Source organism: Molossus molossus, unplaced genomic scaffold, assembly GCF_014108415.1.
Source record: "Molossus molossus isolate mMolMol1 unplaced genomic scaffold, mMolMol1.p scaffold_m16_p_10, whole genome shotgun sequence".
NCBI lineage: Eukaryota > Metazoa > Chordata > Mammalia > Chiroptera > Molossidae > Molossus > Molossus molossus.
This window is the reverse complement of record NW_023425345.1, coordinates 93,981,781-94,000,409: the sequence shown is the minus strand read 5'-3', so window position 1 is coordinate 94,000,409 and position 18,629 is coordinate 93,981,781. Positions and strand designations below refer to the sequence as shown.

General features: G+C 35.3%; 1 protein-coding gene across 1 annotated transcript in view; it reads right to left on the bottom strand.

The window, feature by feature from the left end:
• Positions 1-18,629, bottom strand: part of ERC1 (ELKS/RAB6-interacting/CAST family member 1) — a 489,747-nt gene that overhangs the window by 343,127 nt on the left and 127,991 nt on the right. The window contains exons 9-11 of the mRNA XM_036251762.1: positions 5,941-6,078; positions 4,039-4,179; positions 2,749-2,889 (exon numbers count right to left, since the gene is read on the bottom strand). Of these exons, the coding sequence (XP_036107655.1) occupies positions 2,749-2,889; positions 4,039-4,179; positions 5,941-6,078 (420 nt within the window). The remainder of the gene's footprint in view (positions 1-2,748; positions 2,890-4,038; positions 4,180-5,940; positions 6,079-18,629) is intronic.

The following is an 18,629-nucleotide window of genomic DNA, read 5'->3' as shown; positions in this document are numbered from 1 at the left end:
CCCTACAGGACACCTACAACAACAGGCCACTGTACAAAGACTCGGAGACATAGCAACTCTACCTAATACATAGAAACAAACACAGGGAAACAGCCAAAATGAGAAGACAAAGAAACATGTCCCAAGTGAAAGAACAGAACAAAATTCCAGGAAAAGAACTAAACAAAATGGAAATAAGCAAGCTAACAGATGCAGAGTTCAAAACACTGCTTATAAGGATGCTCAAGAAACTTAGTGAGATCTTCAAGGAACTTAAGGAAAACTCCAAGGATCTTAGTGAGAACATCAACAACATGAAAAAAGACCAGTCAGAAGGGAAGGATGAACTGAAATAAAGAATAATTTACAGGGAATCAATAGTAGAATAGGTGAAGCCAAGAAGTAAACCATCAAATTGGAATATAAGGAAGCAAAAAACACCCAATCAGAACAGCAAAAAGAAAAAAAGAATCCAAAAAAATGAGGATAGTGTAAGGAGTCTCTAAGACAACCTCAAGCATACCAACATTTGCATCATGGAGATGCCAGAAGGAGAAGAGAGATAGCAAGAAATTAAAAACCTATTTGAAAAAAATAATGACAGAAAACTTCCCTAACTTGGTGAAGGAAACAGACATACAAGTCCAGGAAGCACAGAGAGTCCCAAACAAGATGAATCCAAAAAGGTACACACTAAGATACATCATCATCCAAATGCCAAACATTAAAGACAAAGAGAGAATCTTAAAAGCAGCAAGAAAAAAGCAGTTTGTTACCTACAAAAGGAGCTCCCATAAGACTGTCAGCAGATTTCTCAAAAGAAACTTTAAAGGCCAGAAAGGAGAGTTATTCAAAGTAATGAAAAGCAACAACCTACAACCAAGATTACTCTATCCTGCAAAGCTATTATTTTGAATCGATGGCCATATAAAGAGTTTCCCAAACAAGAAAAAGTTAAAGGCATTCATCACCACCAAAACCAGTATTATATGAAATGTTAAAGGGTCTTCTAGAAAGAGAAGAACAAAAATATGAACAATAAAATGGCAAAAAATACATATCTATTGACAATTGAATCTACAAACAAAATGAGGAAGCAGAACAGAAACAGACTCATAGATACAGAGAACTTTTTTGTTGCTTCCCAAATGAGAGGGGGCTGGGGGATGGGTGAAAAAGATGAAGGAATTAAGAAGTACAAATTTGTTGTTAGACTGATGAACCTCAAAGGGAAGGGGGGAGGGAGGGCGGGAAGAGATAAACCAAAGAACTTCTATGTATATATGCATAACCAATGGACATAAATAATAGTGTGGGGAAGGCAGAAGGGGGGCAGGATTGGGCAGAAGGGGGCCAATGGGGGAAATAAGAGAGGGAAATTTGTAATACATTCAACAATAAAGATAAGTTTAAAAAATAAATAAAGAAACACAAAATGTGGGAATGTCATATATAAGGAAGTTTGGGATGTTAATGAAATGCTGTTCTTGACAGTTACCACTCAATACATCTAACAGCTTTACCTTCAATATTTAGGTATTAAGTAAAAACTTATTTCCACCTTTTTAGTGAGAAAAACACACACGCAACTATCAAATCTGAATTGGTTACAACTAGAACTTATATGCATATATGCATAACCAATGGACATAGACAACAATGCTAGGGGGTGGTGATAGGGAGGAGGGTGTCTGAGGGGCAAAAGGAGAAACATCTGTAACAAAAATTAATTAATTAATAATGAAAAAAATAACCAGAATTTTTAATCTCAAAAAAAGTATTTCCCTACTTATTTAAAAGTAATGTTAAAATACTGGATTTTCGCCCTGGCCGGTTTGGCTCAGCAGTTAGAGCATTGGCCTGCGGTCTGGAGAGACCCGGGTTCGGTTCCCGCTAAGGGCATGTACCTCGCGTGCAGTTTGTGTGCGGGTGGCAACCACTCGATGTGTCCCTTTCACGTCGATGTTTCTCTCTCTCTCTCTCCCTCCCACTCTATCTGAACAAAATATAGAAAAATGTCCTCGGGTAAGGATAAATTAAAAAAATAAAATAAATTAAATTAAAAAAAAATACTGGATTTTCTTCCTTTCATTAGCTTAAGGATATGATTTTACTTTTTATTATACCCTATATGATGATTATGCGAGTACCATGTTGAATACACCCAATATATGAAAAGAGAACAACCTGAAGTCTCAGGAGTAGGCCGTACCCCCTTTTTCATTAATAATCATATGAACTGGACACAGCTAATATAACAGCTCAAAAGTCTCAGTTCCAGTTCTTACAGAGTTGACAGCTCAGAGATAATAAATAGAAAAGTGCTTTGAAAACTATAAAACTGCCATATAAACCTTAGAGAAGCATAAATCAGAGACATGAATAGTAAATATCTATATCATATCCTAATATTCACCAGTGTGAGTCACTATTGTTGTTACATCATCTCCATCTAGGAAGCCTGATGCTAATGGAAGAAAATATCAGATAATTGAAATTATTACATTGTGGCCTAATATTTCATCCATAAGGAAGCTTCATATTTTAATCTTACTCTGAATTGTCAATTTTATAAGAGTCTGGGGATTCTCAGGAGTAAAATAAAAGAGGATAAAAATTCTAAGATAATTAAATCAAGGTATAAATGGTATTTTGAACTTTAGGGGATTATCACTCCATTGGTAAGTTAATACATATGCACATTGTAGAGTTTTCTGCTGTTCTTAAGTTATTTAAAGCAAAGCAAGAAAATGGAAAATTTTTCTTAACCTTTTTCAACTGTGATTCCATTTTCAGACATTCCTCCTTCTTCTGTTCCAAAGCAATCTCTAGTGTCTTTAGTCGTGAGTCCTTTTTCAGTCCTGAGGAAGCCAGGGAAGACGCATGCTCTTTCAGATCCAAGAGTGAAGCCTAAAAAAAGCAACACACATTTAGAATAAATACTAACTATAAACAAAATGGAGATTTACATTTTTAAATTTATATTCTTGGTGGCTAGTAGTTTCTTTCCATTACCATATATTGACATATTTCTATTTCAAGAACTGAAATAAAAAACAATGCTGACTTTAGCATTCAAATCCTAACTAAAATAAGATGAAGTCCCAAGAAATATCCATTGAATAATGGTTTACTGAGTTCTATCATTATTCATATCCATTCCCACAAAATAAATGGAAGTAGATCAAGATTTGTGAATACAAGTAGTCAATCCCAGTAGCTACACTGACTTAAATATAAATACTTTCCCCTTTTCGAAGAAAAATTCTACTAGGAACTTAAATTTCCATACATTTTCTTAAAGATATTAGAAAATCCTGAGGATGTTCCTAAATCTCATGCATTATTACCTGATCACAGCATTAGCCATTTTTGCTATTTATGTCACATTAACAGGATTCCTCAAAAGCAAGATCAAAATAGATTAAGTCACCTAATTGGTCAACATTTAAGATTTCTCTGCCAATTTGCGTTGTTCTCCTTTTGCATATTCCTTTCATCCATCACCCTTTTTACAATTAGCACAATACCTCTCCAAATATAACTGGGCTTCAGTTATTTTAAGATCTTTAAAAATGACATTAACAAGTAACAAGTCAACTCACAGCACACTGAAAAAGATAAAATATAGGGCCCAGCCAGCGTGGCTCAGTGGTTGAGCATCAACCCATGCAACAAGAGGTTACCAGTTCGATTCCTGGTCAGGACACATGCCCAAGTTGTGGGCTCAGTACCCAGTGGGGGACATACAGAAGCCAGCCAATGGGTGTTCTCTCTCATCAATGTTTCTATCTTCTCCCTCTCCCTTCCTCTCTCTCTAAAATCAATAAAGGAAAAAAAACAAAGAGATAAGATATAAAAAATAAATTATCCAATCTGCTATGTCTCTGCAAAGCTTCCTTAAATACACTATAAGTTCTTCCCAAAAAGCCAACTATAAGAATATTAAGAAAATCGTCCATCAAATACTTTTTTATATGTATTATGTAAACACCAACAACATATACACACAATGCACTGATAAAGCAAACCAAATAATTCCATTTTGGTGATCTTAACCTCTTTCTCTGAGAGGTCGCCTTGCAATAGGCTGACTTTTTCTTTCAAGTCTTTCAGATCTTTTTTGTAGTTATCAATTTCCTCTTGCTTCTCTCGCTCATCCCTGTCCCGCTGTTCTTTTAAGCGTTCAATTGTCCGCTCCTATTGAGAGAGCACATCAATGCATGAGAAAATTCCTTTCAAACTTATACCATATGCCTATAATTCAACTTTTAGCTGATAAAATTTCACATTTCCATCCCCCATTCAAAAGACAGTGACGCCCTGGCTAGTTTGGCTCAGCGGTTAGAGCTTTGGCCTGCAGACCAGTGAGACCAGGATTCGGTTCCCACTAAGGGCACGTACCTCGGTTGCAGTTTGTCTCTACCCGGGTTGGGGTCGTGTGGGTGGCAACTACTCAATGTGTCTCTCTCCCATTGATGTTTCCCTCTCTCTCTTCCTGCTCTATCTGAAGATAAATGCAAATATGTCCTTGAGGATAAAAAAAAATTTTTAAAGACATTGACAAACTGTCAATAATTTACTTTTTAAACAATTCATTCTTCCTACCTATCTTGCTATAAACAAGATCTGGCTTTGTTATTTTTAGTCCCTTAGGTTTCTTTTCACATTATCTTAACTAGTATTAGATATCCCTAAAGTACGTATTCTTTTGGAATAATCCCATTTATTCAACTCCCAAATAACTAAAACATACACACACACACACATACCATAAAGACAATAAGTAACAAATCTTTGTTCTTTGTATATAATTTACATGTTGCCTACAAGGCAATGGAAACAATTCACACACCGAAAAAAGGGGAGGCTGGGGAGATTGTGATATATTGAGTTTAAAACATACAAAAGGGTAAAGAAAAAAGAAACCATTAAAGCTTTTTGTCAACAGATACTCAGAAAGTTTGAAAGTCAAGTAATTTAAGTATATTTCTAGATATTATTTATGAATATATTCAGAAATCAAGCTTTGGTTCCTGACAGGCACCCTAAAGTATTGTGAGTCTAAGAGAACTAAGAAACAGTGACCCTAGTCCTTTAAAAACATCTCATTAAAATACTCCACTAAGATTCCTTAAACGTCCTTCATTAACTGGGCAGTATAACTTTGTTATACTGGGCTACTCTTTTATTTAGTTAACCATTACTGAAAATCTGTTTTCTCATAAAAGCAAAATGAAGTAGCAAGGCCAAGACTAGTAAAACAGCAAGTATATTAATTGTATTCGTAATTAAAACCCACAAATATATTAGGAACCAATGCGACATAGTAAAGGGGAACTAATTATATATCGCTTCCGGATGGTCAGTGTCTAGTATTCCCACATCTCCAAATTCTAACTGACCATGTAAATAAAAACAACTTTTCACCCAGCCAGTGTGGCTCAGTGGTTGAGCAGCGACCTATGCACCAAGAGGTCACTGGTTTCCCGGTCAGGGCACATGCCCAGGTTGTGGGCCCAATCCCCAGTGGGGGGCATGCAGGAGGCCACCAAGTGATGTTCTCTCTCATCAATGTTTCCATCTCTCTCCCCTTCTCCCTTCCTCGTTCTCTAAAATCAATAAAGAAAAAGTTTTTTAAAATAAATAAATAAAAATAACTTCTTTTTCTTCACAAGATCCTAAATGGGGAACATTTGGCTAATTCTAGAAACTTCAGCCACTGCCCTCTAGTGTATAATCCATCTTGCCTAGGAAAAGATACTTAAATTGGTAATAATAAAACAGATATTCTTTTCCTTTATACTATGTATGTAAGCAATAATACAGGGAGCTCTTTTCCCTTTGCCCAAAGGAATTTCTTCTGTATTCTATATCCAAGTCCAATCACTAGAAAAAAATATCAGATTAATGAGAAAGCAGAAGAAATGTGTCTCTGAACAGTCTGGACAAATCACTCACTTTCTCAGCCAGGGCTTCCTCCAAAGTTGTCAAGGCAGTGTCGGTGTTAGTGGTATCAGCCTGCAAGGATTTGACTCGTTCTTTCAAGCTGCTCATCTGCTTTTCCTTATCTCTGAGTTGCTCCTGAAGATTTTCAATCTGAGTGTGTATATACATTTAAGGAGGAAACAAAAAAGAAAGTAAGTACAGTCACAACAAGAATAATTTTAAGTTGGACACAGGTAGATCAGGACTGTCTGTGAGTGTGTGCCCTGTAAAAATGATGTAATCGTAAAGGTTTCAGAACTGCAAGCAAAACTTTATACCCAGAATTTATAGCCGTAACAGAGAAAGATGCACACATGAGTTTGGACACACACGCATATACATTAATCTCTAAAGAAATAAGGAAAGTAGCTAGGGAGAAAAGACCCCAGCACATACAGATCAGGATGGAGAGGGGAATTATAGAGAGGAAAGCAGTGAGAAACTAGATTACTTCCCAAATGATAGTGTAAATGCCAAGAGGGATACCTTCACAAAGACTACAGGGAGGACCGAGAATGGACATAAACAATAAGAAAAACAAATCAGTTGTATAAAGGAAAAACTGTGTGTGCATTTTTCTATAATAATTTTTTATTTAATCTACTGGGGTGACATTGGTGAATAAAATTATATGGGTTTCAGGTATACAATTCTACAATACATCATCTGCATATTATATTGTGCTTACCAACAAAATACTGTTCTTAAATGCTAGGGTTAAGTCAGATTTTTAAATTATCTTCTATCTAAACAGCAAGCATTTTCAATGAAAACTCTTATTATAGTTTTTCCTTCCTTCACAGACATTTATATGCATTCATTTACTCATGCCAGACACTAGTGATACAAAGAAAAATGAACATCCCATTACGTAGCTGAATCCATGCTGTGGATGGGTTATGTGCCATCCTAAACAGTAAAAATTCTATTATAGACAGATGAATTAGAAATTTTAAGCAAAGAAATAATCTGGTCAGTTCTGTATTTTAGATAGATAATTCTGCTAGCTATGAAGAAGAAACTTAAGGGGACTTGCACAGAGACATGGAAAATAAATAGGAGACTGTATCAATTCGGGTAAGAGATTTTGGAGATAAAATGAGCTAAGAGAGATAGAAAAGAAGAAATGGGTTTCAGAAACATTGTGGAAATAGCATGTTATCACAAAGAAACTTCAAATACACATAGTGAAGAGTATGAAGCAAAAGTATGAAGGAATTGTAGAGAGATATTCTTAATAAACTAAAGAAAATAAAAAATAAGGCAATTAGAACTCACAAACTTTATTCATTCATGCAACACATGTTTGATCCCCTGCTATATACCAGGCATTTTTCTAGGTGTTAAAGATATAGAAATAATCACAACAGACAAAAATCCCTACCCGCAAAGAGCTTACATCCTACATAGGATACAGCATGGCCATAAGTACCACGGAGAAAAATGAGGCAGGATGATGTAATCATATTCTTCTCTTGAGCTAATACTAGAACTAGCTGCTTTATTCTACATTTCTTTCAAAAAGTAATAAAAATGTTATCTCCTTTGGGAAGACTTTCTTGCTCTTATCCCCCTAAGAATAAGATGATCACTGTATTCCATCACACTTATATATATTATATCTACACGCACACATACCCCTCCATTCTTTCATCTACCTATATATTTATCACATTTACCTCCACTCTTACATCACCTATACATCAGAACACAAATTCCTAACCATATGTAATTATTTGTTTTATACATATCTCCACAAGTAGACTAGGTCCTGCCATTCACCCCAGTTTTCTATTTTCATATCTGGCACACATTAGGTCCATAATAGATATTGGTTAATTAGTCAGTAAATGAATAATATAGAAACTTGGACTTTTATAACTGTATTTAGGCACACACATAAACTCATGCCAAGAAAGGAACTACAAAAGAACCATAGATCCAAGCTTAATATAATTTCCTGTATTAATCAATTTCATATAAGCTCTTTAAGTGCCTACTTCATTCCACAGAGGAAGAAAAAAGTTCCTGTCTAGAGTTGATGAGAATTCCACAAACAGAACAAATAAACTAAGCAAAAGATTTAATAAATTTAGAATAGGGTGCCATAAATACTATAAGGCTTGGATTTTTATTCTTTAACAAAGAAATAATAATACAGGTGAATCACTGATCAGCCTGAAATGGGCTCCAGTCTTTTCAATAAAAGTCCAAAGCCTACCAAAAAAGGAAAGACTATCACAAATGAAGAGCATTAGTTTCCTTTAGTTTAATCAGACACTACTACTAGAATCTCGTATGGATTAATATTTAGGTTGATCTCACAACTACGAAAGAGCATTTTGCCACTCAAAAATCTAGTGCAGCCCTGGCCAGTGTGGCTCAGTGGATAGCATGTCAGCCCACAAACCAAAGTGTTTGGGGTTCGATTCCCTGTCAAAAATACATACATGGGTTACAGACTCAATACCTGGCCCCAGTCGGGGCAAATGTACTAGAGGCAACCAATTGATGTTTCTCTCTCTCTCTCTTTCCCCCTCCTCCCTCCCTTTCAATCTCTCTAAAAATCAATGGAAAAAATATCCCTTGGTGAGGATTACCAACAACAACAATTTTTTTTTTTTTTTAATCTGGTGCATGCTTCATTACATACAGAATGTAATGCCCTGGTGTTTACATGTTTAATCAGCTATACAGGTCATTCTAGTTGCCTTATTTTTTACATAAGCCTTATTTTTTAAAAAAATATATGATCATGCTGTTGATTAAACTTTCTTGCCAAGAAAGTGCAATACAAAAACCATTACTTAAAATGAAATTACACAGAACCAACAAAGTTTTATATACAAGAAAACAGATACTTGTTTTATGAACTCAACTAAAATACAAATAGCTCTTACATGCATAACAACACCTTTCTTTGTCCTCTGTCATTAGCATCTAAGAAAGAAATTAAGAAATTGTATGATTTACATGTAAGTAAACTATTAAAGGAATCCATTATTCTTTTTTTATTATTTCTTTTTATTTTATTTATCCTCACCCGAGGACATTTTTACATTTTTTGTTCAGATACAGTGGGAGGGGGGAGAGAGAGAGAGAGACATCGAGTGGTTGCCACCCACACAACCCAACCAGGGCCGGGGACAAACTGCAACCTAGGTACACGCCCTTAGCGGGAACTGAACCCAGGTCTCTCTGGACCGCAGGCCGACGCTCTAACCACTGAGCAAAACCGGCCAGGGCGGAATCCATTATTCTTTACCAGCAAAAACTTTTCCCAATAATACTCAGGTTCAAAAGCTACTAAACAGGCAAAATCCCCATTATCAAGCTTTCCCCAAACTACTTTCTTCTTCAGTTACCCAGGTGCCTAAACAGACTGTTGTTGGGCAGGAGGGGAGGAAAAGAATGTCTATTCTTAGACTCCTATTTACTTGTGAAGAGGAGGAATAAACACTCCATAGAGAAAGGCACTGACAAAAGGAAGAAAGGACAGTGGACACTAAAAATACCTCCTCTGGGCAAGTTGCCATCAGCAGGATGACTTGAAATAGACATGTATGTGCAAACTAGCTGCATAAGCATGGAACAAACCCAAAAGATGCTGTGTGTGATGTGTGGGAGGAAAGGCACACAAAAATATTTTTCCTTTATCCTGCTTCATGATGGGTAACAGCTGAGCCCTACTGAAAGCTCCTGTTACATATCTTCACTTTCCTTGTTATTCAAAATTGTGCTTTTCTGATCAAGTATCTCTGGTTTATATGTGTTGCTAACCAGCTGGTAGATGAATGTTATGCCATTACTGTCTTCTTTTTCACTAATCTAATATTGAGGTTGTAAAAGCTGTTCACGCTGATAGTCCCATATCATATCATAGAATTTCAGTATTTATCATGTAATTTCAATATAATTTATAGTGGACATCTTATTCTATACTAAGTTTAATTATCCACAGGATCTGAAATATATGACTTACAAAATGTTTTGAATACAACAGCTAAAAGAAAAACTGAATCTGTTATCCACACACTTGAATAATAATGATAAAGATGACTGTTTGGAATAATGCTAAATGGAACAATACTCCTTTAAATATGCTCAGACTATCTTTAAAAAAAAAACCCACAACTCTCCATTTTGTAGGAACAGAAACCACAAAATACGTAAAATACCAACATGATAATAAAAACAAAAATAATAATAATGGTAGTGGTGGTGAGGAGGAGGTGGTGGTGATAACAGGAACCACTAACATTTTAAAAAGAAATAGTAGTTGTGCTGGCCAGTTGCTCAGTGGTTAGAGCATCAGGCCGTGGACCAATGAGTCACAGGTTCTATTCCAATCAAGGGCAGGTACCTAGGTTCATCCCTGGCCCTGGCTGGGTCATGCGGGAGGCAACCAGTTCTATCCCATTGATGTTATTCTCTGTTTCTCTCTCTCCCTCCCATTCTATCTGATGATAAATAGAAAAATATCCTTGGGTAAGGAATAAAAATAAAATAAATATTAGTATGTTATGTGGCAGGCACTGTTGTAAGAACATGTAAGCATCACCACAAAACTATGAAAAAACTACTAGCCAATCTAGCTACACAATCCTACCCTTAATCACTATGCTATAAATAATATGTCTTATGATAAAAAAAAAGGGGGGAAAGCCTGATTGACCCATGCACCAAGAGGTCGCTGGTTCAATTCCCGGTCAGGGCACATGCCCAAGTTGTGGGCCCAGTCCCCAGTGGGCGGCATGCAGGAGGCAGCCAATGGATGTTCTCTCTGATTGATGTTTCTATTTCTCTCTCCCTTTCCCTTCCTCTCTCTCTAAAAATCAATATAGAAAAAAACAATCACACAAAGGTGACTCAAGCATCTTTCCATAAACTATTCCTTGTTATTAAAGAGCATTTATTAATAAACATGGTATCTTATTACTACAGTCACTTAAAATGTTATCCCCTTCTTAAGCAGAGAATAAAGGGAGTACCAAATTACTGCAAATGCAAGAATACATCCATCTTCCAAGGGAGGAACATATATCATAACACAATTCACTAAAGCGGTCCACAGAGCCAAAGACACCTGACAGCAGGATTTCAGCATAATGATATTATTAAAATAGTGTGTATAGCCTGACTTTCAAGGAGTAGAAAGAAGTAAGCCAACTTATTTATATACATTGATTAAGGACTACTTGACAATAAAATAGCTAAAAAGTTTTTCTTTTACTTAAATAACTCATTTTTAATAATATTAAAAATTAATAAAATGATTATTGCATAAAATTATATATTTTCAATTCTATAGCCTTTTTTCTACTTTATGCATACCCTTGCTGATACAGAAAGAAATAATTAAGCACCTATTAGCGTGTATTCAATTTCTACATGAGTAGTTCTGTAGAGATTGAAGAAACTGGTGTTTATTCTATATATCTGTGTCCTTGATGATAAATAAGGAGGGGGAGGAGTATCCAGGTTTATACATACAGTTTATTATCACAGAGAGAACTAAAAATGAAGAATTCAAGAATGAAATATTTTTAAATAACCATTTAGAGAAAGAAAACATTTTCCTTAAAGAGACCCCCCTAGTCATAATAATATAGTTCTGTTAAATGGGTTGAAAAGAAAATAGAAACAACATAATTATTACATTAGAGTCTTTCTCCTTCTCGTACAATTTTTATTTTACAGAGAGAGAAAAACCAATGAAACCAGAGGTAGAATAATGCCGAATGCATGCTACATGTGAGTTAATCAAATCTGCATACCAATTCCAAACTGGCACAGATTTCTTGACATCTTTTGTTTTGGTTTATATCAGTACTGCCAGTTGTCAAAATCTATCATGTTACACTGCGGGTGAATTATTCCTCTTAGTCAAGTGGAACTGATTTGTCTGCCTTTGGGCCCTAATCATGGAAGGTACAAGAGACTTCCTTCATTTACAATACAGTTCTAAGGACAAGAAATCCCAAAACACTGCTTACAACCACCCAGCTACTTTAATCATTTAAGGAAAATAATTGTTTGAGGATGATGCCTCCACAGTTCTAAGCAGCCATCAGCATCAAATTTATCATGTGAAGCAAGTTATTCAGATAGGTTCTCACCTTTTATCTTCTTGGTTAATAATGCCTTTCAGTATTAGTGGTAGGAGTACAGCGTGGATGAGCTAATCAGCTGGCATAGAGAGATCTATAGTAATTAATAGTATCTACAAAGAAGAAATCCCTTAAGTACCCTAATGTCTAGGCAATTATTTGTCTACCACTCTACACCCTGGAGAAATGTACAAACAAGACACAACTATAATTTATCAAAACAAGCAGATTTTTCCCAGACAATTTACAGGGTTAGGCAAAAGTAGGTTTACATTTGTTTGTACGGAAAATATTAAAATAATAAATAATAATTCAAGAATAAACTCTGTGCCCTGGCTGGTATGGCCCAGTTGGTTGGAGCATCATCCGTGCACTGGAAGGTCACAGGTTTGATTCCTGGTAAGGGCACATACCTAAGTTGTGGGTTCAATCCCTGGTTGGGGCACATTTGGGAGGCAACGGATTGATGTATCTCTGTCACATCGATGTTTCTCTTTCTTTCTCTTTCTCTCTCTCCCCTCTCCCTCTAAAAAAGAGAACAAACTGTTTTGTTGATTCACAACTGTAAACCTACCTTTGCCCCACCCTGTACACTGGCCTCTAAATTTTAGTTGCCAATCATGTATATCCAATGATTAGAAGACAAAAGAGTAATAAAGTAATGAGAAATTTTAAGTCATGTTTTAAACTCAATTTAGGTTGTTAAAATCTTCCATATCTATGTTCTCAATTACTGTTTTATGGCCCTTAATAAGTCCAGAAAAGATTTTGATTGGCAATCAGTTATTTCTTTGGTTCCATTTCCCTCTCAATTGTATTCTCTCATTGTAAAAGTTTTGGAGTGGATTGCTGTAATGAATAAACACCTAGCTATGTCACACTGGGCAAGTTACTTGATCTTTCTAATTACCTGTAAAACAAAAGATCCACTGATATCCTTTTTAATTCTAAAATACAACTATATTTTTATAATAGGGAAAATGAGAACATTTAAAAAGTAATAAACTTCATCAGAATACTACTATATTTTATCTTAAAAACTGTTCAAAATGAATTATACAGGAAATGTAGGTATGAGCTTTCAGAAAATACATTCACAGTGCACTGCTCCAGCAGATATTATTAATTGCTGGGAAGGAAAATAAGTTCCTTAACAGACTTGCTCATGGGACAGATAATGGATCTAGGGACCTCTTACATCAAAATGACTAGAAAATATGAAGCAAAAGCTGATGAGACCAAACGTTACTGCCAGTCCAAATCTGTGTTGTGGCCATTTATAGAAATGGCTCAAATACTTCTTTTTGTATCTGGCAGGCATATATAAAAACTTGACAGACCTTCCTGTACTAAACTGTTCAAAAAACAAAGAGGATCCATAAATCTGCAATGACAACCCTTCTGAGACAGCAGCAATAGTGAGACCACTTAGGACTTCAGTTCACATTATATACATGTGAATGGTATCCCTTGAGTTGTACAATAACAATGGTTATCTAGATAGAAGTCTTAGATCTAATAGTTCACTACATTTTAGTATTTAGTATCTAGAACCCAGTATTTTAAAATAACTAAGGCAGACAAACTAGGCTTAATTTTTTTAAAATAAAGCAACCACTGTCCCTTTGGATTATTTATTAACAATAACAAAGTTGAGAAAAATCAAATAATTAATAGTACAAGGTTAACTAAATTATATATGATCTAGATAGGATATTATAAAACTAATGTAATTCAAATACATGAGGATTAAATCAAAGATATTTCAGGGGATCTTATCAAATTTAATAAAAATTTCCTCATAAATTTGGATTTCTATCTGTATAACTCTTCTAGGAAAAAAATGTGTTAGGAGAAAAAAGTAAGGAGGTCTGCAATTACAGGCAGATAAAAGATATAACGGACAAAATACATGCCAGGTGCTTAAAGCTATTTTCTGTCTGGTTAGGGTGTACATATTGGTATGGCAGAGAGAAGGAAGAACACAAAAAGTTAACTTCATCCAAGTTTGATTTAACAACTTCTTGAAGTGGTTATCTGAACTTCTCAACTAGAGTTGACAGGTACCTGGGCATCTCTCCAAATGGCCATTCTCACAGGTAAGAAGTCAGTGCAAGTTAATTCATGTCAAATTATAAGCAGTTTTAAGCAGAAGAAAATATTAACTGTGCATCAAAACTTTGATCAAGCCTTCTATTTTCCAAATCCTTTGTCCCTTTCTACTTATCTTGGTATTTATTACTCTGAGAAGTTCCTGCTATACTGTCTCCTGAGATACCACTAAGAACAACCTTTGTCACAACAGAGATCTTACCGTTCCATACTGACTTGTTAACTACCATTTCTCAAGTTTAAAATGTAGGGTCAGTCAGAACAGAAGTCAGGGCATTCTGAACTAGAGCTTGCAATACTCTGAGAATATTGATATAGCATACTATCAATAGAAAATGATACAAACAAACAAATCCTGAAATTATTCAGTAAGTTACCTAAAAGTCCAAAGAGCCCTGGCCAGTTTGGCTCAGCGGTTAGAGCGTTGGCCTGCGGTCTGGAGAGACCCGGGTTCGGTTTCCGCTAAGGGCACGTACCTCGGTTGCAGTTTGTCCCCGGCCCTGGTTGGGTCGTGTGGGTGGCGACCACTCGATGTATCCCTTTCACATTGATATTTCTCTCTCTCTCTCTCTCTCTCTCTCTCCCACTCTATCTGAACAAAATATCGAAAAATGTCCTTGAGTGAGGATAAAAAAAAATAAAATAAAATAAAATAAAAAAATAAAAGTCCAAAGAAATGTTGTTTTAATAAAGGTCAAAATTACTTCTATGTTGTATAAAGCATTACGACAAAAGCCTTTAAATAGTTCTTGTTTATAGTATGCCCTAGAACTAATAAATAAAGCACTTATGCAAAGGATATGTTTTCTCAGGTTCCATCTTATTGCCTCTAAGATAATGTAGGTAGAACAAGTTTCTACATTTCCCCGGAAGAATACAAGGCTATTTAAAAACACAAACATCCTTATCCCAGGGATGCAAAGTTGATTCAACATACAAAAATAAATCAATATAAGGTACCATATTAATAAAGAACAAAAACCACATGCTCATTTCAATAGATATAGAAAAAGCATTTGACAAAACCCAACACCTTTTCATGATAAAAACACTCAATAAACTAGGAATAGAAGGGAATATACTAAACCTGATAAAAGGCATCTATGAAAAACCCACAGTGCCCTGGCCGATTTGGCTCAGCAGTTAGAGTGTTGGCCCATGGACCAAAGAGTTGCAGGTTTGATTCCAGTCAAGGGCATGTACCTTGATTGCAGTTCGGTCTCCAACCCTGGTCGGGGTCAAGCAGGAGGCAGACAACTGATGTGTCTCTCTCTCTCTTTCTCTCCCTCCCTCCCTCCCACTCTGTCTGAAAGTAACTGGAATAATATCCTGGGGAAAGGATTTAAAAAAAGAAAAGAAAAACCCACAGTTAACATCATACTGGTGAAAAATGAAAGCCTTTCCCCTAAGATAAAGAACAAGATAAGAATTTTTACTCTCACCACTTCTATTCATCATTGTACTCGACAGTCAGGGAAGAGCAATTAGGTAAGAAAAAAAAAATACTGGATAGAAAGAAGTATAACTTTCTCTATTTGCAGATGGCATAATCTTATATATAGAAAATACTAAAGAATCCACTAAAACACTATTAGAGCTAATAAACAAGTTTAACAAAGTTGCAAAATCTAATATCAATATTCAAATATCAGTTGTATATCTGTATACAAAACATAATTAATCTGAAATGAAAATAATTCCACTTATAATAGCATCAAAAAGAATAAAATATTTAAAAATAAATTTAAAAAAGTACGATTTGTAAACTTAAAACTACAAAACACCAATAAAAGAAATTAAAGATGATGTAAGTTTAAAGACATCTTGTGACAATTGAAAGACTTGATATTGTTAATATGGCAACCCTCCCAAAACTAATGAACAGATTCAACACAATCCCTATCAAAGTTCCAAATGCCTTTGAGGGATGCCCCCCTCCCAAAAGCCAAAGCACTCTTGAAAAGAAACAAAGGTAGAGGATTCACAGTTCCTAATATCAAAACCTGCTACAAAGTTACAGTAATCAAAACACATGAATAAATATATAAATCAATGAAACAGAATCTCAAGTTCAGAAATGAATGAGTCTATGGCCTGCTGATTTTCAGCAAATGTCCCAAGACGACTTAATAGGGAAAGAAGAGTCTTTTCAACAAATGCTGATGACACAATCGAATATCCACATACAAAATAATAAAGTTGGATCCCTATGTTATAGCATATACAAAAATTAAATTGGAAGGATCAAAGACCTCAATGTAAATATTAAAACTATAAAATTCATAGAAGAAAATGTAGGAAGAAATCTTCATGACTTTCAAGTAGGCAGTGTTTTCTTAGACATGACGCTATATCTAAGCATAAGCAACCAAGAAAAACAAAGATAAATTTAGACTCATCAAAATTTAAAACTTTTGTGCCTAAAAGAATGATACCAAGAAAGTGAAGAGATAACCTACAAAATATTGCAAATCACATATCAATATGTTGGAGCCTCCAGAATACATAAAGACTTTCTAGAATTCAACAATAAAAAGATAATAATTCAATTTAAAAATGGGCATAAGATTTGAAGAGACATTTTTTTCAAAGATATACAAATGATCAACAAGCACATGAAAAGATGTTCAACATCATTAGTCACTATGTAAATGCAATCAAAACCACAATAAGATACCAATGCATACCCATTAGAACAGCTATTTTAAAAATGAAAATTAACAAGCATTGGCAGGAATATAAAATTATGTAGCTACTTTAGAAACAGTTTGGCAATTTCTTATAAAGTTAAATATGAATTAACATAAATTCCATTCCCAGATATATATCCAAGAGAAACGAAGATATATGCATACAAAACCCCATGCATGAACATTCATAGAATCATTATTCATAATAATCTAAAAAGTGAAAATAACCCAAATTTCCATAAACTGATGAATAAGCAAAATTTAGTATATTTATTACAATGGAATATTAGTTAGCTATAATAAGAAGGAATAAAATACTGATACTTGCTACAACATGAATAAATCCTGAAAACATTACACTGTTTTTTATTTGTGTGTGTGTATATGAATAAATATATATATACATATATATATATGTTTTTTTTTCTTTTCTGAGAAAGAGAGGAAATGAGAAGGAGAAAGAAAGAGAAATATCGATGAGAGAGAACATCGACTGGCTGCCTCCTGGATGTCTCCCTACTGGGGATCGAGCCCACGACCTGGGCATGTGTCCCGACCAGGAACTGAATTGGCGACCTCTTGGTACATGGATCGATGCTCAACCACTGACCCACACCAGCCATACCTGAAAACATTACATTAAAGAAACCAGACACACTGCCCTGGCCAGTTTGGCTCAGCGGTTGGAGCATCAGCCTGCGGACCAGAGAGTCCCGGGTTCAGTTCCTGCTAGGGGCACATACCAAAAAAAAAAAAAAAAAAAAGAACCAGACACAAAAAACACATATTGTATGATTACATTTATATGAAATGTCCAAAATAAGAAAATCCATAGAGACAAAAAGTAAGTTAATGGTTGCCAGAAGAGAAGGGGTTGCAACTGCTAATAGTAAATTTGCCCTGGCCGGTTTGGCTCAGCGGTTAGAGCGTCGGCCTGCGGTCCCGAGAGACCCGGGTTCGGTTCCCGCTAAGGGCACGTACCTCGGTTGCAGTTTGTCCCCGGCCCTGGTCGGTCGTGCGGGTGGCGGCCACTCGATGTGTCCCTTTCACATTGATGTTTCTCTCTCTCTTCCTCTCTCCCCTTCCCACTCTACCTGAACAAAAAATAGAAAAATGTCCTCAGGTGAGGATAAAAAAAATAAAAAATAAAAAATAAAATAGTAAATTTTATGGTATGTTAATTACATCTCAATTAGGAAAAAAAAAGGAACACCCATCCAATTAACCCCTCAGTGCTAGCTTAAAAGTCAAAATTCCACAATATCAATAAAATGTGAAACTACTTAAGCCTGAGATTTATCCTGCTTTATTCCCCAAATAACATAAACTGATTTAGCCAAGTTTGTGTTCTTAACAGACTTAAAAACTATTTTGCATTCATTTTATCATCTGCACACATATTCAGTCTGATTATCTTCTAGATGGCAGTTTTTTTTTATGTTAGATCACTAATATGCAAATGTTTTCCTCTCTAGACAGTTCTGTTTCTCATCTAAAGTGAATATGCAAAGTAAATATGCCTTCTGCTGTCAATCCGTCCTTTCCATACACCTTATTCCCCTGTAGCCTTTTCCTATTAATTATTTTCATACCCTGTGATAATTTATAAATCGGGAAAAACAATTTTAAACTGTTTAGAATTCCTTCTGGTTTGAGGTGACTTCTCTTGGGAGCAATGAATGGTATAAAAGCCCTATGAATAACAGATTAAAACAATTAGTTGAACATAGAAATAGAAAAATTCCTCTTC